The 21,048-nt window shown below is 43.4% G+C and overlaps 1 protein-coding gene across 11 annotated transcripts in view; it reads right to left on the reverse strand.

Moving 5' to 3' along the window:
- The window catches only part of TIAM1 (TIAM Rac1 associated GEF 1), a 485,833-nt gene that overhangs the window by 53,846 nt on the left and 410,939 nt on the right, over positions 1-21,048 (reverse strand). For all 11 annotated transcript variants that reach the window (XM_054468477.2, XM_054468475.2, XM_054468478.2 and 8 more), the window contains 2 exons: positions 14,724-14,810; positions 9,991-10,215 (listed from right to left, as the gene is read on the reverse strand). In XM_054468477.2, coding sequence (XP_054324452.1) covers positions 9,991-10,215; positions 14,724-14,810 — 312 coding nt within the window. The remainder of the gene's footprint in view (positions 1-9,990; positions 10,216-14,723; positions 14,811-21,048) is intronic.

The raw sequence follows: 21,048 nt of genomic DNA on the forward strand, positions 1-21,048 counted from the left end.
ACCAGAAAGCCAGAAAGCAGGAGGTGACAGTGGTATGCTTCAAGGAAGCTGAGGAGAGACACCAGCATGGGAGGAAGAGGGAATTCAAGTGGGAAAGGGCATTGTTCTCACTCCCATACTTCAGGGCCTTCCCAGCTTAAGAAGTGTAGACAACAACATTGTCAAGTTTTTTTTTGTTTTTTTTTTTTAATCCCATACAAACAGAGTTTTGCAATTTCCTACTCTAGCTTCCCCTGTACTACTCACAATAGTAGTAGGTGAGCGGCTTTCCCCTAATGATAGAAATTGGAGAAATTATCCTCTTTGTTCTGGACATTCCTGTCCCCACCTACTTACCAGGAAACAAAGCATGACAGCTCTGCTACCAATCAGAGAGAGAAGAAAGCTGAAGATAAGGCTCAGCTGTGGCCAGAGAAGCAGCCAGAGCAAGCAGGAATGCCCATCCGTATCCTAGTACTGAGCACACTGCCAGGCATGCAGCAGGGGCCCAGGGGAGAGGAAGAGGGCTCAATCTAGAGAGACAAAGTCTCAGGGAATGAAGAAGCCCAGAGCAGGACTGCGGACTCTCTCAGACAGGGATCATAGGCCAAGTCAAAAGCCACTATAGAGCCCGGCGCAGTGGCTCACAACTGTAATCCCAAACTCTTGAGAGGCTAGAGCAGGAGATCACTTGAGTCCAGGAGTTCAAGGCTGCAGTGAACCATGATTGTGACACTGCACTCTAGCATGGGTGACAGAGTGAAACCCCAACTCTATTTGAAAGAAAGAAAAAAAAAACTGCGGTAATGCTGTAAATAGAATTGATTGTTGTGAACAGGTAAAATCAATGCTTTGCCTTTTAAGTTACCTCCAATAATATTTTTGTGACTGCGAAAACGTTTGCAATCAGTACCTCTGACACACCATCAACAGGACAGACAACGAGGAGATTTGGGGAAGTACAAACATATTAGTGTAGTTTACATTGAGATTTACCTTTCATTTACCCAGATTACACACATCTACTTTGGTTTCATTCAAGTCCATGTGAGACTTAAGCTTAAGGAGGAAGAAAAAAAATTCTGGCCTCGTGAGATGTCTTAACAATGTGTTCTAAGCAGACCCTCCAATTCAAACATTGACAAAGAGAAACAATTACAACACTAAACTTTTAAAAGGTCTTTTTAATGCCTGAGTTTAAATCCCTGATGGAAAAAAAACGATTGGGGGTGGGGACAAAAGAAAGCTCAGACACTGTCAATAAAGATATTTAGCGGGAACTCAACTGTTAGGATATAATTTTATTTTGCGTTTCAGTCATTTTACTGTTATAAGATTTTAAGAATTCCATATAAATACCCATAATAACATCAGCATAAACACTCACCCCTCCAACAAAGCTAAAAAACAAACCAAGAAAGAAAGAGAGAGAGAGAGAAAGAGAGGGAGAGAGAGAGAAAGAAAGAAAGAAAAGAAAAGAAAGAAAGGAATGTTACAACTTGAACTTGGTAGACAAATAATAACTTCTTTTTAATCAAATGTCACAAAATCTCAGTTTGTTTCCTATAAAGAGAAATTTAAAATTCCATTAAAACTGTAGATTTAAAATAGTGACTTCTTTTTAGTCAAATGTCACAAAATCAGTCTTTGTTTCCTATAGAGAGAAATTTAAAAATCCATAAAAATTTACTAATCCTGTTAGCTCGTTGTGAAAGTCAAATATACATTAATAATCTTTAAAAATATCAAAATAGAGCATCTCAGTCTCCGAAACATGTTTTTTTCACACGCAGGATTTGACGGTGTCATCAATCATATCTCACTGGAAGTTACCCCGCCCCCGGCCCTAGCAGGGCCCACCCAGGCAGGCCATGTGCTGTGTGACAAGAAGCACAGCAGGCCGACAGTCTACAAGGCGTGCGTGGCTCCAAATGTTATCGACAAACAAACAGAGGACCATGTGCTGCCGGGTATCTGTGAGACTTCAGAGAATCTGAAGCCCTGGACCATATTTGTTTGTGGGAAGAGAAATCTGTGCAGTTCCTCTTCCTCTGCTGCCCCTCCCTGTCGCCTGACTGTCTTCGGTTTTCAGAATCGAGCTCCAGGCCATCTCCATGGAACACCAGACCAAAATAGAACCTCACACTTCACGGGTACTACACAGAGGCACGTCCTGCCCATGCAGACCAAGCGGCTGTCCGTGCTCAGCACCTGGCAATTCCTCGCTCTGAAGCAAGGTGCCTTCGACTTTCACGGCTATCACAGAGGCCTTTCCTGTTCAACAAACGCTGCTTAATCTACTTCCTGCAGGAGGGACATTGGTCTGGACTGCAGAGCACAAGCTTCCACTTGGCATCAGACAGACATGCCTGAGGTTTATCAAAGGGTCTGACTCTGCAACTCCAGCGCTGGCCCTAATTGCCTTTAACATGCCATGGGCCTGCTGTTAGCCACACGAACTTGGCTTTCTCCAACACAGCAGCAGGAATAACCATTTTTTGAACAAGAAGCAGCTCTTGGAACGCTGGAACTATTATTACTTTTTAAATTGTTACCTTTTTTTTCTTTTTCTTTTTTTGAGAGAGAGTTTCGCTCTTGTCCTCCAGGCTAGAGTGCAGTGGTGCGATCCTGGCTCACTGCAACCTCCACCTCCCAGGTTCAAGCGATTCTCCTGCCTCAGCTTCCTGAGTAGCTGGGATTACAGGCACCTGCCACCACTCCCAGCTAATTTTGTGTACTTTTAGTAGAGACAGGGTTTCACTGTGTTGGCCAGGCTGGTCTTGAACTCCTGACTTCAGGTGATCCACCCTCAGCCTCCCAACATGCTGGGATTACAGGCGTGAGCCATCGTGCCCAGCCTGTTACTTTCTTTTTTAGAGATAGGGTCTTGCTTGTCTCACAGGCTGGGTGTAGTGGTATGATCAAGGATCTCTGCAGCCTCAACCTTCTGTGCTCAAGTGATCCTCCTGCCTCAGCTGCCTGAGTAGCTGGGACTACCGGTGCACACCACCAAGCCTGGCTAATTTTTAAATTTTTAGTAGAGACAAGGTCTCACTATGTTGCCCTAGCTGGTCTCAAACTCCTGAGCTCAAGTAATCCTCCCGCCTCAGCCTCCCAAAGTGGTGGGATTACAGGTGTGAGCCACAACGAACGCCTGGCTTCTGGCACTTTTATTGTAATCCTGTGGGCTACTCATTGAGGTAAACCAAGGCACCTGCTTCGCCCCAACTGGTCAAGTGGAATTCTAGGGACAATCACAGCAGAGCTGCATGAACCACAAAAATAAAGTGAACGTGAACCCAAAGAGAGAGATAAACAGGCGTCTGAAACTTTGGAAAGACACTAATGGTGTCACTTGAACTATGATTCTTATAATTTGCATAAAAGCTGAAGTTTTGCATAATTACTGTTACATAATTCCATTTATTTTTTCTTTGCTTTCTCCTTGATGTAAAAAGGAAAAACACGGCCATAAATGGGGATTTGTGTTGGAATTCTCTCAATAAATGCTTTATAAAACTTTTTTTTTGAGACAAGAGTCTCCCTCTGTCGCCCAGGCTGGAGTACAATGGTGCGATCTTGGCTCACAGCCACCTCTGCCTCCCAGGTTCAAGAGAGTCTCCTGCCTCAGCCTCCCAAGTAGCTGGGATTACAGGCGCCCGCCACCACGCCCAGCTAATTTTTGTATTTTTAGTAGAGACGGGGTTCCAGCATGTCGGTCAGGCTGGTCTGGAACTCCTGACCTTAGGTGATCCACCTGCCTCGGCCTCCCAAAGTGCTGGGATTACAGGTGTGAGCCTGCGCCCGGCCTATAAAACTTTTTTTAAGAACTGTTTTACATCTAGATTTGCTTTGCTTTCCTATATTGATGTTCCCTGTAACATTTCCCTAAGAGGGTAATAGAGCTATACCTTTTAATAAATTAGGCCAGTAGTTCTCAACTGGGTAAGATTTTGCTGCCCAGTGGCCTTTTGGCAATGTCTGAAGATAGGTTTGATGGGCACAACTTGGGGAGGTGGCATACTATTGTCTTGTAGTGGCTTGCAGGGGTGCTGCTAAACATCAACACACAGGACAGCTCCCCACAGCAAAGCATTACCTAGCCCAGATTGTTAATATTGCTAGATAAGATCAGTATGCAAAATAAATCACACAAGAACACAAGAGAGACTTTTTTGAAACCTCACACAAATACAGTTCTGCAACTTCCTGTTGTAGCTTCCCCTTCACTGCTAAGATCTTTTTATAAAAACAGCCACTGGAGGAACTATCTTTTTGTCCTAGACATCCTTCCCTTTTTTTCCTACCAATACGTATGAAAACAAATGCTTAAAAAAAAACCAAACAGATGAAAGTAGCTCCAGTAAGACTGCAACCAGAACTCAGGGATGGCAAACAGCCAAGGATAGGAAACTGAGTCTTACAGAGAACACTCAGGATAGACTCTCCTTATGCAGATCCTGGCTTTCTAAGCCAACGTGGCAACCCATTCAGCAGGCTTCCCTCGTAAACCAAGGAACGGGAGAATGGAGAATGTACTACAAGACCACCTAACAAATTTTCATTACAAAAAAATCTCAATGAAGCAGACCACAAAATGTGATCAAGAAACTACAGAAGGTTTGCATGTCACCGTAAAATTCCAATTATCTTATGATTCCACCAAGACAAGAAAAAGGGTGGGGAGCAATAACCAGGAAGAGTTGGTGACCTAAGGCAGTGGCTCCCAAGCAGGGCTGGACATGAGAAGCAACCACCAGAACAAATGCAGACCCAGACCCCATCCCAGACTAGGTGACTCATGAGCTCTGAAAAAGGGCCAGGAACCTCAGCATTCTAGACTACAACATTCATTTCTTTCTACTTGAGAAAGGAAAATATAAACAAGGTGTAATTCATAAACTTAGTTATCAGGTAATTCACCTGTTGCAGACTGAGGTGGCGTAGAAGGCAGGAAGAATACTGAAAAAGAGCAATCTCTGGTCATAGGCCAGGGAATCCTCAAGTCCCCCATAAGAGAATGGCTTCAGGTACAAAACATTTATTGAGCACTTACTGGGTAATATTCTAAATGCTTTACTTTTATGCCTCATTTGGTCCTCACAACAGCCCAGTGAGATGTCAGTGTGGCATTATCCCCATTTTATAGGTGAGGACACTGAGGCACAGAGGGATTAAGCATGACCAGGTCAAGGTCATGAAGCTGATGAACACAGAAATGGACTGACTTCTGGCCGGGCACGGTGGCTCATGCCTATAATCCCAGCACTTTCGGAGGGCGAGGCGGGTGGATCACCTGAGGCCAGGAGTTCGAGACCAGCCTGGCCAACACAGTGAAATCCTGTCTCTACTAAAAATACAAAATTTAGCCGGGCATGGTGGTGGATGCCTGTAATCCCGGCTATTTGGGAGGCTGAGGCAGGAGAATCAGTTGAACCCGGGAGGCAGAGGTTGCAGTGAGCCGAGATCCTGCCACTGCACTCCAGGCTGGGCGACAGAGTGAGACTCTGTCCCCCCCACCAATAACTGAGTTCCAAAGAAATGGACTAAGTTCCAAAGAACTTGGTTCCAGGCCCTAATCTTAGCCACTAGGCTGTGATGCTTCTACATAGAACAAACAAACCTCTCTATGAGAAAGCAGTTCAGAAATAATCCAACTTTGAAAGCTAATCCCATACTCACTCGGGGTCCTTAAGGGAGGACCTGGCCAAGTCTGACCACTTGAGTTTGTGAGACGGTAGAGCTCTGCAGGACAAGCCTCCAGCAGCCAGGCAGCAGCCAGCACTTACGTGGACCCCAGGGTCCCTGATACCCAGCAAGGCTCTCTGTCGAGGACACCAATCATCCACCTTAACTTACTCCCATCAAACCTCAAACCTGCCACTCAGGATGTTTCCTATTTGTAGTTACTTCTAAATTTAGAGTAAGGTTGTAGTCCATCCTGCCCATTGTACAAAATTTTCTTGGTTGTTTTCTATTTTAACTGCAGCGGTCTGCTGATACTGCTTTATCTCTGCCCCATCACGGAGCAATCTTTCAGTTATTTTATCCTGTTTACTTGCCTCCACTTTTATCTTCCACTATTAAGTGGGGACTAGGAAGCAGAAGCAATTAGAAGGCAGATAATGCAGAGACCCAGGTGGGGAAGTGAAGTGCCTTCTCCCTGCCAGCAGGTCCAATTGGGCTGCTACTTGACCGAGTATTCAGGAATTCTTCTGAAATTTACTAATTTTGAAACCAGTTTAGAAACTTTACCAAAATCAAAAACAAAACAAAAAAAAAACCAACACAGTGGCTTTACTTTCATGCTTTATTCTTGAGTCAGTCTGATTACCTAACTTGACAAAGTGGACTCTGTTCTGAAGGATTTTTTTTTTTTTTTTGATGGAGTTTCACTCTTGTTGCCCAGGCTGGAGTGCAATGGCACAATCTCGGCTCACCACAACCTCTGCCTCCCGGGTTCAAGCGATTCTGCTGCCTCAGCCTCCCTAGTAGCTGGGATTACAGGCATGTGCCACCACGCCCGGCTAATTTTGTATTTTTAGTAGAGACGGGGTTTCTCCATGTTGGTCAGGCTGGTCTCAAACTCCCGACCTCAGGTGATCCGCCCGCCCTGGCCTCCCAAAGTGCTGGGATTACAGGCGTGAGCCACCACGCCCAGCCTGAAGGATTTTTGATGATTGTAAAATTGCAAAATTTTAAGAGATAAAGCAACGTGGCCGGGCACAATGGCTCATGCCTGTAATCCCAGCTCTTTGGGAGGCCAAGGCGGGCGGATCACCTGATTTCGGGAGTTCGAGACCAGCCTAACCAACATGGTGAAACTCTGTCTCTACTAAAAATACAAAAATTAGCCGGGTGAGGTGGCAGGTGCCTGTAATCCCAGCTACTCAAGAGACTGAGGCAGGAGAATCGCTTGAACCCAGGAGGTAGAGGTTGCAGTGAGCCAAGATGGCACCATTGCACTCCAGCCTGGGCAACAAGAGAGAAACTCTGTTTCAAAAAAAAAGATAAAGCAATGAAAAAACAAAAAACTACACTAAAACATAAACTGGAGGACAAAATTTGAGTCATAGTTATTATCAAACTTTCAGCTCCATGCCTGGCACATAGTAAATACTTAAAAAATATCAGCTCCGAGTTATGGCCACTTAATTGAAAAAAAAAAAAAAAAACCTTCCAAAGATGATCCCAAAATTGCAGTTTTAATGTGTTTTAAAATAATGGCAGGGTCCATGGATTTAGCGCACAGCCTCCAAAGGCGAGTGGTCTGAAGGAGGTAACGTGGTCAGTTGTAAAGTCCAGTTGTTTAGTTTAAAACTCCACCACACAAAAGACCAGACAGCAACTGTATACACAGAAATACTCAGATATTTCTAAAACAGATATATATAAAATGCATTTCAAAAATCTTTTAAATGCATTTCAAGACTTATTCAATGCATTTTAAACTCTATTAAATGTATTTTAATAGATTTTTAAGCAAACACACGTACACGTACATATACATACACAGATTTTTTTTTTTTGAGACGGAGTCTTGCTCTGTCGCCCAGGCTGAAGTGCAGTGGTGCGATCTCAGCTCACTGCAACCTCTGCCTCCTGGGTTCAAGAGATTCTTTTGCCTCAGCCTCCCGAGTAGCTGGGTTTACAGGCGCCTGCCACCACGGATGGCTAATTTTTGTATTTTTAGTAGAGGTGGTGTTTCACCATGTTGGCCAGGCTGGTCTCAAATTCCTGACCTCAGGTGATCCGCCTGCCTTGGCCTCCCAAAGTGCTGGGACTACACGTGTGAGCCACTGCACCCGGTAGATTTTTTTAAAAAAAGAAGAAAGAAATAGACCAAAACATTAACAGTGTCTATCTTTAAAAAAACAAATTGTGAGCAATCTCAGTCATACTTTACATCGGGGACAGCAAATTTTATGTGTAAAGGGCCATAGAGTAAATACTTTTGGCTTTGCAGACCCTAAGTCCTTGTCACAACTACTCAACTCTGCCATTGCAGAAGGAAAACAGCCAGAGACAAGGTGTAAATGAATGGCGTGACTGTGTTCCAATAAAACTTTATTTACAAAAACAGGTGGTGGGCTGCTTTTAGCCTATGGATTATAGTTTACCAACCTCTTTTCTTTTTTTTTTTTTTTTGTATCTGTAACCCAGAAGAAGGGCTCAGACAGAAGAAAAAAATCCAAAGAAAGTTGAGTACACACTGTTGCTTATAGCACATATGTCCAGGCTTATAAAATCCTTTGAATAATCTAATCTAACATAATATGTCTCATTCAAAGTCATATTCCAAAACAACTGTATCTGTGAACCGTTTTACATGATCGAGCCTGCCATCTTGTGGTCACAAGAAATAACAGCCTTTATGGTCTTCATTCTCCTTTATTAAGGGTACACAACTCACGGGAGCCACTTTTCAAAAATTTGATTGAGATGTGGGGACCACAATAACACAATGAGTCAAGGAAGTCAACTGTAACTGAGAGCAATCAATTTTCTGAAGCTTCAACTTGTCAAAATCTTCCAAGGAGCCAATAAACAAAAGAATGAGGGCTCCTGCTTTCTCAGAAAGCCAAGCTTCAGAAAATGATTTGAAAAACAACAATAGCAGGGCAAGAATATCCAAGTACCCAAGAGTCTTCCATTTCAGATTTTGAACGGAATGCTCATTTTTTATCCCAAGCTTTGAAAAGAGAAAATAATGACAAAATCCCAATTTACTAAATCAACCCAAACCCTAGAACCTGGTCGTGGAGAAATAAACGACAGCAATCTACGCTGTTCATCTGTTCCATCATTCACTCACCCTCTTGCTGAACAAGAAGGGGCCACCCATGTAGCGAACCACATGTAAAGAGTCAGGGAGACAAAAATGAGGGATATAAACCCAGTCTCAGAAAACACATTCAGGCAAAAAGAGAGACACAGCAAGTAAGAATCGCATGATCTAATGAGGGCCGCCCACATGGAAGTCAAATTTGTAGGGTCGTGGGGGCCCAGAGGAGAGAGCTAACTCTGTAGGGTCCCAGGAAGACCTCGAAAGGCAGGTGGCACTCACGCTGCTTCTAGTAGAATGAGCAAAGGTTGCCAGAAGGAGAGGGAGAGGAAGGAAGGGCAGGGCAGGGGGGTCACTGACCGGCTTGGGTTCAGCCTTCAGGTTGAAAAAGTCCAAAAGACAAACAGAGCAAACAAGAGCTCTGCACACATTTCCACTCTGGGCCTCTCAGCATCTCAACTCATGTCCTTCTCTCAGACAGCAGGAAAGCAGGGCTGAGTGGTTTGGAAGATGATGACAGAGAAGGCAGGAACAGAGGTAGGACTTAGTTTCAGCATCTTATGTGATTCCCAGCACTTGTTCATCTTCTTTTTTTTTTTTTTTAAGAGACAGGCCTCTGTCTCCCAGGCTGGAATGCAGCGGTGCAATCACAGCTTACTGCAGCCTCAAACTCCTGGGCTCACACGATCCTCCTGACTCAGCCTCCCAAGTAGCTGGAACTACAGGTGCTCTCCACTATGCCCAGCTCATTTTTTTTTTTTTTTTTTTTTGGAGAGATAGAGTCTCGTTATGTTGCCCAGGCTGGTCTCAAACTCCTGACCTCAAGTTATCCTCCTGCTTCCACCTCCCAAGTGCTGGGATTACAGGTGCGAGCCACCACACGTGACCCAATTCCCAACACTTCTGTGCCTCTGTATCTCCATCCACAGCAAAGTCTTCTAAATATTCACCTTTCTTCAAAATGAGAAACAGCAGAAACATTATAAAGCTGCCCATGGGTGACAGGTGCATTTGTACCAAAACAGTTCTATGAGAAAATAAAGTTCCCTGCGCCTTTGAAATTTCAACAGGAAATGCAGGGCCAGTCATCAGCCCATCTTGCGCACACATTTTATACCACCTGCCAGACAGAGGCACTCACTGAAACACAAAAGCCGCGTGATAAACTCCCCGGGACGTGGCAGAATGGAGTTCAGACTCGCCCCCAGCACCCTGCACAGCCATACCTGGGTTGCTGGTGAGAAAGGCGAGGGGGCTCTCGCCAAGGTCCGCAGGGCCGTCCACTCGGTGGGGTGGGCTTTCCAGCAGCTCCACTCCTTCCTCCAGCTCGGGGTAGGTCCTCACCAGGAGGCCCAGCGAGGGCTGTGAAAGGAAATCTTTGAGCATAGAAGAGTTCAGGGCGTCAGCAGCACGATTATTGATCTCAAGAATCTCATCTCCCGCTTTCAGGCCTGCCAACGCAAGATGGAAAATTTTTAATGTCACACACATAATCAGAACACAACAGCTTAGGAGCTCTGCTATAAAGGGCACACCTGCTGTGGATCTCACAGCCCCAGGTGCTGCTGCAGACAGGCTGCGGTGCTCAGGAGTGATCCTCAGGAGAGGACAGGGGCCTCAGGTTCTGAAGGTTCCAGATTTGCAGGTTACAACATGCCAAGCCGGTCCTTCATACATCAAGCAAACAAACTTACTCTTTCATTAATCTATGCGTTCCAAGCATCTGCCAATTTCTCACAAATGCTAATTAATTCCGGCTATCTTCCTACACTTTTGGGGCGGGGCGAGCGGGGAATGGCAGTGCTCTCTGATGACTGCCATCACTGTGTTTCGTACATGTTCATGCCTCAGTACACACTTAAGTCACAGCCAGCTAATATCTATTGATTATTTCCAAGGAACCAAAACGCAGGGTGTTCACTCTGGCTATGAGGACAGAAGTAAGAATGTCTCATTCCAAATACACTTACAGATGACAGTTTCAAGAACCCAATGCAATCATTTTGTCCTTTTTTGTTTTGTTTTCAAACTACGTAAGAACCTTGGGATGAATCTCTTTTGGTAGATCCCCAAAGGATCTGCTAAGGGAATTGCCAAAGTTTGGGACCCAAGGGAACGACCATGAACATGCCCAACCTAGAAGAACAGGAAGTTGAGACACCGAGGTGCAGTTCAAACTGGCACTGGGAGAACATTCCAGCACCCTGAGAAAGGGAGAGGTTGGAAAGAACATGAAAGAAAATAAAATAATCCTTTCAGCTAGGAAGAGAAAAGGAGCCCAATTTCTAATTTTATACACCAATATGGAAAAACCAACTTGAAAAAGGGAGTGAGCGAAGGGCAGGCAAAGACAAATGACAAATTGCAGGAACGAGAAGCCTCCCAGGCCCTCAGGCATCCCACTCAGATTCTGCAGAAAATGACCCTACGAAGAAGTTCTCACTTCCCAGCTTCACAGAGTCACACGCCCTGGACATCCTTATTCAGGTTTCTAAAATATCTTAAATCAGTTTTTTTTTTTTTTTTGAGATGGAGTCTCACTCTGTTGCCCAGGCTGAAGTGCAGTGGTGCGATCTTGGCTCACTGCAACCTCTCCCTCCCAGGTTCAAGCGATTCTCCTGCCTCAACCTCCTAAGTAGCTGGGATTACAGGCACTCACGACCACACCCAGCTATTTTTTGTATTTTCAGTAGGGACGGGGTTTCACCATGTTGGCCAGGCTGGTCTGCTGACCTCAGGTGATCCAAATTTTTTTTTAATTTTTATTTATTTATTTATGTATTTTTCTGAGACGAAGTCTCACTCTGTTGCCCAGGCTGGAGTGCAGTGGCACGATCTTGGCTCACTGCAACCTCTGTCTCCCGGGTTCTCGTGCCTCATCCTCCTGAGTAGGTGGGACTACAGGCATGTGCCACCATGCCTGGCTAATTTTTGTTTTGTTTTGTTTTTGAGACGGAGTTTTGCTCTTGTTGCCCAGGCTGGAGTTCAATGGCATGATCTCAGTTCACTGCAACCTCCACCTCCCCAGTTCGAGTGATTCTCCTGCCTCAGCCTCCCATGTAGCTGGGATTATAGATGCGCACCACCATGCCCAGCTAATTTTTGTATTTTTAGTAGACAGGGTTTCACCATGTTAGCCAGGCTGGTCTGGAACTCCTCACCTCAGGTGATCCACCTGCCTTGGCCTCCCAAAGTGCTGGGATTACAGGTGTGAGCCACCACGCCCGGCCAATTCCCAGCTAAATTTAACATGAAATACCCCCAATATCTTTCTAGACACACCAGGTGTTGGGATCGTGTTTGTGGAGCAGGAGGACAGAATGGACATCACTCTTGCATCCGTTGAGAACAGAGCAAGGAGGTTGGTACAGACGACCGTTCATCTTCATTTAACACCAGGGCTCTCAGATTCAAAGAACTACAACAGGATGTGACTGAAACCAGGGCGGCAGATTCCCCACCCCCATGCCACGCAAACCGGCACACTCATTGTGCTGAAAGAGATAAAAATCAGTCTTTGGGCTTGAAGGGGAAGAAATCCTGTCATCTCTGCTCTTAGCTGAGATACAGCTCAGTGACTGGGTCAAACTCTGGCCCCAGGCTGCCTATGGCCTAGAAAGTATAGAAGGAAAAAGAAGGAAAATGCTCCTCTGTGACAGTCAGCAACAGATAAATTATCCTGACTTTATTTCCCACTCGTCACACCTTTGCCTTTCCATGCATAGCCAAGTCCGCAGTTGTGCTTTTCCAGTGTTTATAGGACAGGTCAATATAACCTGCACAGGTAGCTTTGCAAGCCATGAACTACCCAGAACTCAGCTGAACCAGGACAAAAAAGGCAGTGGCGAAGATCAGCACTCAATTTCCCTTTTCTGCTCCATTCAGCAGTAGTTAACACAATAGATGCAAGGTAAGTACATCTAAGCACAGTTGACCTGGATGTGTTGATCTCTGACGTTCAACACGTATTATTTTGCCACTTCTTGGATGAAACTACAAATCCCATAGCAAGAAGAAAGAAACAAAGGTGGATTTCCAGCCCTACCTACCTGTCCCATTTATTTACGGTGAGTATAGTGGGTCGAATAGAGTGTCCCCCCGCAAATTCATGTCCACCTAGAATGTCAGAATGCAACCTTCTTTGGAAATAGGGATAGATATATATCACAGATGAAATTATAATAATATAATCATTGTAATTATATAATAATTACACATCATAATTATATAATTATATATAATTATACATAAGTATATTAATGATTATTATATAATGTGTTAATATATTATATATTTATATATAATATATGCTAATATAATATGTTATATCATTATATATTATATATTTATATATTATATATCATTATATATCTATATATTATATATTAATATATTATATATCATTATATATCTATATATTATATATTAATATATTATATATCATTATATATCTATATATTATATACTAATATAATATATATCATTATATATCTATATATTATATATTAATATAATATATATCATTATATATCTATATATTATATATTAATACAATATATATCATTATATATCTATATATTATATATTTATATATCATTATATAATAATTATAATAATTACAATATCATCATGATAATTATATAATAATTACACATAATTATATACTATTACACATGAAAGTTACAATGAACTCATAATGATTTAGAGTAGGTCCTAAATCCAATGACTGGTGTTCTTATAAGAAGGCCATGTTAATGACACAGAGAGACACAGAGGGCAGAAGCCATGTGACTTCAGGCAGAGATTGGAGTGATACAGCCATAAGCCACAGAATGCCAAGTGCTGCTTTCACACCAGAAACCAGAAGGAGGCATGAAGCCATTCTTCCCTCAGAGGCTCCAGAGGAATCAATCTTGCCAATACCTTAATTTCAGACTTCTGGCCTCCTAAATGGTGAGAGGATAAATTTCTGTTATTTTAAGCTACCCAGTGTATAACAGTTTATTACAGTAGCTCTAAGAAATTAGCACTGTGAGCAAATCATCTAGGTTGCAAAGACTTTCCAGGGGTAGAAAAAGGATGGAGAGTTGGGGGTTCCCCAAGTAGCCCAAATGCATTATGGGCCATTTAAGGGCTAAAATGAAACAGGCAGGATGTAGCAGCGAAGCGCTCTCTAAGGAAGGGGAGGGAGGCTGGATCTCAAATCCCTAGGTTCTCAACTTTCGCAGATTCTTCTATGAACGGAAGCAACAGAACAACTGGTTTGAAAGAGCTCTGCAGGCTCAGGCAATAGCCAATGTCAGCTTTGCCCAGTGTGGACCAAAGTACAGAGGGGTCTTCCCCCATGCTCTGCTCCAGGAAGAACCCCCCCAGGATCCCCACACCATCCTAGAAGATGGAGAAGGAGACCACATGATTAGAATGGAATTTCCCACCAGCCCTATGGTAATGGGCTCAATCAGACTTAAAATCTAAAAATGAGTGACTTGAGAGGCTGAGACAGGAGGATCGCTTGAGGCCAGGAGCTCAAGAACAGCCAGGGCAACACAGCAAGACCCCTGACTCTGAAAAATAAATAAGTAAATAAATTTGTCAGGTGTGGTGGCATGCACCTGTACTCCCCTAGTGACTCGGGGGGCTGAGGTGAGAGGGTGGCTTGAGCCCAGATTTCAAGGCTGCAGTGACCTATGATTGTGCCACTGGACCCCAGCCTGGGTGATAGAGCAAGACCTTGTCTCTAAAAATTAAAAAAAGAAAAAAAAAAGTTCACGAATATGATCTTTCTGGTACACTTAAGTTAATGGAATAAAATGCATATTCCCTGGAAGGGTTTTCAACGAGAAAATGTTCAAATACTTTCCACAAATGAGTCCTTTGGGCCTATCTTTTTCATTCAAAAACTAGAGAAGCCCCAAAGGGCATTTAAGACAGACAGACCAGCCCTCCTTCATTGACTTACCTTTCTTGGAAGCTAAACCGGTTTCCTTCACACTATTCACGTACAGCCTTCGAATACCATCTTCTTCCACAGAAGAAAGTGAAAACCCTGTGAAACACAAAAAGACAGGATGGCAGGGCTCACACCTTCTGAATGTTTAGCAAACAACAGGAAGTGCCTGCTGTGAACTAGGTATGTTTCATATTTGTCATTATAGTTTAGACTGATTGTTTTTTCTTGTTTTACAAAGCAGAAAAGTGTATTTTTAGATCACTCTGGAAGTCACTACTTGTAAAAATAAAGATTACTAGGTATGTCTATCTTCATATTACCTACCAATCAACTCAAAGGAAAGCAAATTATTTTGTTTAACCTTGCTTCCTGGTAAAAACGCCATCATTTTTTCTTTTCCATACTCTCCTCCAAAGCAGAAAACAGAAAGATTAGCTTACCTCAGAGTCCCCAGACATTTTTCATGAAATCTATGTCCTAGAATATGTTAACAACTGTACTGTTGGAGGGTGTGTGTTCATCCATATGTATGACTATATGGACAGTGCTTTAATTTAATACAATTCTGCAAACACGAGCAAGATGCAACTCACATTACGAATCTGTAATGTGAGTTACACATTACAGAAACTGTACCTGATTTCACACTCTAGCAGTATCTGATCATAAGATTATCTTATACTTCTCTGGGCTCCCAGAGCTCAAAGCCAACTTGCTAATTAACCCTGGGCTCTGCTACATCCTTCAGAGAGGAAAGCAGAGTGAGGCCAAGGTATTCTACGTGGCTTGAGGATCCTAGGTACTCAAAACTCTATGGTTACAAGTCCTGGTCACTCCTATTTCCAGATCGCCTCATGTAAAACTCTTTCCTAATCAATTACTTTGAATGTCCACAGTGAATACCTACTTTGCTAAAGGAAAGAAATACCTTTGCAGATATTTCTAAAAAGGGCAATGGGAACACATGTCATTGTATATATCTGCAATAATTTCAGCTCTGGGAGAAAAATCATCCCATAATATAGATACCCATCGTAATGCTGAGGGGAGAGCAGTGGTTGAAAAAAAACAAACAGGCAAACAGCAAAACAGAATTTTTAAGATTGGGTCCCAGGGAGTCATTGAGCCTTTTTAGGCCATGTCATGATGAACACATGGTTTTTTGTTTAGTTTACAGGACCAGGAAATGGATAACCTCACATAGGCAAAAGAGCTAATTGCCATCGCCCTCTCAAGTACCTAACACCCTCAGATAGGGAACGGCAGAGGGCCACCCCTGAGGACTTTCCAAAGTCTTCATTTCATTCTCTTATTTTAAATTCTCTTCTTTCAGCAACTTCTAACTTTCAGATTAAGTGTCAAGAAGCCCTGCTGAAATAAAAATATTTTTACACAAGAACCATTTAAGTTATATTAGCCTTAACACAGGTGTATTTATCTGCATTTTAGTGGAAATTTTTTTTTTTTAATCTGTTAGGAGAGATAGAATCAAGGGCTACGTCATAGGAAAGAATGAATAGGATTCATCTAAATATTGGAATTTCCTTTCTGAAATGCCATCATTTTATTACATTCTGAGACCAATTTTTTTGGTTTGTTTGTTTGTTATTAAAGAGACAGGGTCTTGCTCTGTCCCCCAGGCTGGATTGCAGTGGTGTGATCATAGCTCACTGTAGCTTCAAACTCCTGGGTTCAGACAATTCCCTACCTCATCTACCAGAAGACCTGGGACTACATGTGGGTGCTACCATGCTTGATTGATTTTTTAATTTTTTTGTAGAGATAGGGTCTTACTATGTTGCCCAGGCTGGTCTCAAACTCCTGGCCTCATGCGATCCTCCCACCTCAGCCTCTCACAGTGTTGGGATTACAGGTGTGCACTACTGAGCCTGGCCCCAGTTTTTTTTCTATTAAAAAATTAGCACCCTTGTGGGGTACCAGGAAACACCTTTGCTTAACTGGAAGATGGCAGGAGAGGCAACATGGTGACAGCCTGCTGCAAGTCACCTGAAGCCAAGTAGATGGAGACATGGAGACACCTCAGGTATTGATTTGCTCCATTCCCTCTTTTTTTTTTTTTTTTTTTTTGAGATGGAGTCTCGTTCTGTTGTCTAGGCTGGAGTGCAGTGGTGCGATCTCAGCTCACTACAACCTCTGCCTCCCAGGTTAAAGCGATTCTCCTACCTCAGCCTCCCTAGTAGCTGGGATTACAGGCACATACCACCACACTCAGCTAATTTTTCTAATTTTTGTAGAGATGGGGTTCCGTCATGCTGGCCAGACTGGTCTCAAACTCCTGACTTCAAGTGATCCAACTGCCTTGGCTTCCTGAAGTGCTGGGATTACAGGTGTGAGCCACCACACCCAGCCATTCCCTCTTTCTTGGTCCTCTTTTTGTATAATCAAAAGGTTAAATAGAGGAGACTTCCAGTCTGAGGACTGCAATTGATTATGTAATTTGTACCAGACAACTGGGTAAAAAGACTAGGTCTGGGAAACAGATCAGACATCTCTAATTAGTGGAGAAATCTCTATGATAGGAAAGAGGATGGAAGAAACTATAATGGGCATAAGTTCCTTTTTTGAAGATCACCCAAATGAAAGCCAAAAATTTACAAAAGTGAATAGCACTTTAGCTCTGTACTAAACAGGAACCCCTTTCACTGTTCCAGGAAGGCATCTCTCCCCACACCTTGCCTTGCGACAAACATGTGAGCAGCTTCCACTTAAAGATGCCTATACTTTGCACACTGGGGGAAAACCTTATAACCATCTCCTATATGAACAAATATAAAGAAAATTATGAAATATCCTACAGCTGAATGTGGAGCTGAATGAAGAACATAATGATTTTAACAGTTAATCAGCAAAGTCAGATCTATATCTTTTAAATAGGGCAGCAATGTTCTAACTCTCAGCAGACAACTCTAATATCATCCAAAATGATTGCCAACAGGGGGCAGAGGGAAATTATTCAATATAAATCAATGTATCCACCAACTGGAAGGCTGTTAGCTTCAAACACAGGAAGGGATCATGAGTGGCAACTGGAATAATGATCAAGAGAATGAAGGAAGTGCTTACAACTAAGTGATGAAACGAAGGTTGGGCGTGGTGGCTCATGCCTATAATCCCAGCACTCTTGGGAAGCTGAGGCGGGAGGAAAGCATGAGCCCAGGAGTTTGAGACCAGCCCTAGCAACATAGTGAGACCCTATCTCTACAAAATTTTTTTTAAAAATTAGCTGGGTGTGGTGGCACGTGCCTTGTAGTCCCAGCTACTTGGGAGGCTGAGGTGGGAAGGATGGCTTGAGCCTAGGAGGTTGAGGCTGCAGGGAGTCATGATCCCACCACTGCATTCCAGCCTGGGCGACAGAGTAAGACCTTGTCTCAAAAGAAAAAAGAAACTAAGAACAAACTCATGAGATGAACCACCAAAAGATTCCTCACCCTAGAAAAATCATAACATGATGAACAGTAGAGAATTACTCAAAACTAGAGTCCAGGATACAATGAAAATTCAGATAACAAGCACAGGCACCTATAACATGAGGAGAACACATGACTAAAAAATATAGTAGTACTAGAAGTACCCAGAGAAAAGGAATACTAAGTTGCTGAAATGACGCATCCTTATACTTCAAGGCAGCCTAGGGCCTCATGCTTAGTCTAAGTATCATGTAACTGGATACGTGAACTAATTTCAACAGTAAGGTGTGGGAGTGAGCTGAGGGCTGAGATGGAGAGAGGGGCGAGAGAGAGAAATTAAGTAAATGTTCCCTCTTTAAATGTGTTCAGTCAGTTGGATTATTAAATTATATTCTCCTCCCTAAAGTGTTCTAAAATAGAAAGCAGCATTTGATCTGTATTGTGAGGTGCTTCTGTGTTTGTGCCAGTAGCTTTTACTTGTACCGAACTCAGTATCTAACCAGAAGCCACTTAGCTAGGTGTTAATATTAGGTACAGATGGGCTGAATTTCGACTCTGTGGTAGCTTTTAATCCAGAGGCAATCAGATCTCTGAGGTCTGGGGGAATCTTTCACCTCTTCAATCAATATGCTGTTGGAACATCACATGCCAAAACCAACCCGAGCACGGAGAAGAAATGATTTAACTGAGCTTATTAGCCATGAGCGGCAGGCTTTTCTTTTCTTTTTCTTTGAGACAGAGTCTCACTCTGTCACCAGGCTGGAGTGCAGTGGCGCAATCTCAGCTCACTGCAACCTCTGCCTCCCGGGTTCAAGTGATTCTCCTGCCTCCCGAGTACCTGGGACTACAGGTGCGTGTCACCACGCCCAGCTAATTTTTTTATCTTTAGTAGAGATGGGGTTTCACCATGTTGGCCAGGATGGTCTCAATCTCTTGACTTCGTGATCCGCCCACCTCCGCCTCCCAAAATGCTGGGATTACAGGTGTGAGCCTCTGCGTCCAGCCTGTGGCAGGGCTTTTCAAAGTGAAGTCCAGGAACAGGTGCCAACTGTTTGCTAATGGCAGTAATGTAAGGACAGAAATCGAGACTAAGCATTGAGAAACTCTTGGAGCTTTGACATTGCCACAACCTCCAAGCATGGGATTTTATATTTCACAAAAGCAGTGGCGGTCACAAAAGAGTGGAAATTCAAACAAAACAAAATACCTGCTTCTTTACATCAGATGGGCTGAGAAGCACTGTTTGTAACACTCTCAAGCCTGATGGCTGGTGCCCTGTCATACGCTCCTCAGGGGGTAAAAGTAAATGGGTTCTGTGAGTAATTCAGTGACTTTAATAAAAAGTATTAAAATGTATACAAACGATAGCAGTTTTATGCCCAGTTCCAATTTCTGAGTCCCTGAATCACTCAATCTTAGAAGTAGAGTCCAAGAGCTTTGAAATTCAGCCTTCTGAACTTGATCTTTGCTAGTTTATCCTTACTCAACAAAAATTAAGTAAACTGAAGAGAAAAAGAATAATCATTATGGAGCATCTAATTTTGGAGGATCCAGGCACTTCACTGCTACCAATTACAGCTCTAATTACTGAGGTCGGCTTTTTGCTGCATAATAAGCCGCTCATAAACATTTATTCCTTGCCATGAGAAACATTCTGCTGGCTTTATTATGTCTTTAGTTTTAAGGTCAAGAAATAAACAGCATAAAGTTATAATGCAAGTGGCCAGCATTCAAAATTGGGTTCTCTTCATTAGGCCCAAATCCTCTATTGAGTATTCTGAGATGGAGACTGGTGGCCTACAGGGGAAGGTGCAGAAGGAATATAATATCCCACTGCTCAGAAAAGAGTTTAAAGATTTTCAAATGCTAAAAAGCTTAATAACCTGGGCCGGGCGCACTGGCTCACGCCTGTAATCCCAGCACTTTGGGAGGCCGAGGTGGGTGGATCAGTTGAGGTCAGGAGTTCAAGACCACCCTGGCCAAAACAGTGAAACCCATCTCTTCTAAAAGTACAAAAATTAGCCAGGCATGGTGGCACACGCCTGTAATTCCGGCTACTCGGGAAGCAGGAGAATCACTTGAACCTGGGAGGCAGAGGTTGGAGTGAGCTGAGATCGCGCCACTGCACTCCAGCCTGGGCCACCGAGGGAAACTGTGTCTTAAAAAAAAAAAAAAAAGAAAGCTTAATAACTTGATTCAGAGAGAAATCTTAAGTGAGCATATGCGGTAGTCTTTATGTCTTTCCACCCGGAACTTTGTTCTCCTTCTACCAAACAGTAGAATCACAGTTCTGTGCTCCCTCGTAGGTAGGTATGGCTGTCTCACTTGCTTTGGCCAATGAATTGCGAGTGGGACAACACCTGCTTTCCCACCTCCCCTTCCCCCTCTGCTGAGTGACAAGCACTGTCCCAGGTGGCAGCTGCTACAGGCCTGGGTGTGGAATGAGGACAACGTATGGAGTCCCAGCCAACCCATAAGGGACGCGTGGTGAATGTGAGAAATAAATGTCACTGTTTCGAGCCACCAGGCTTTGGTGGCTGTCTGTTACCTCAGCTAACCTCGCCGCTCCTGACTGATATAGCACAGTATGGATTTTCCTCACTTAATTTACTCAGGCACCAACTCTGTTACTATTCAAGCCATACAGTGTAATGCTAAGTAAAGAAGACTGGTCTTAAACATATGGAAAGGAATATATATTTAACTCCGCCAGAATGTAGACAACCGCATAGGAAAGCGTTAACACAGCAGGCATGACTGCTATTCTTTGAAAGGCCCGCTTACAAATTTGAACCTTGGCTGGCATCCTGAGAACTTGGATTTTGGGAGGGTTCCCAACACCCTGAGTGGCTCACAGTGCCTAAACTGTGGTACCAACAATGCGATTTATGGTGAACGCCTACTGT

The sequence above is a fragment of the Pongo pygmaeus genome, chromosome 22 (genome assembly GCF_028885625.2).
Source record: "Pongo pygmaeus isolate AG05252 chromosome 22, NHGRI_mPonPyg2-v2.0_pri, whole genome shotgun sequence".
NCBI lineage: Eukaryota > Metazoa > Chordata > Mammalia > Primates > Hominidae > Pongo > Pongo pygmaeus.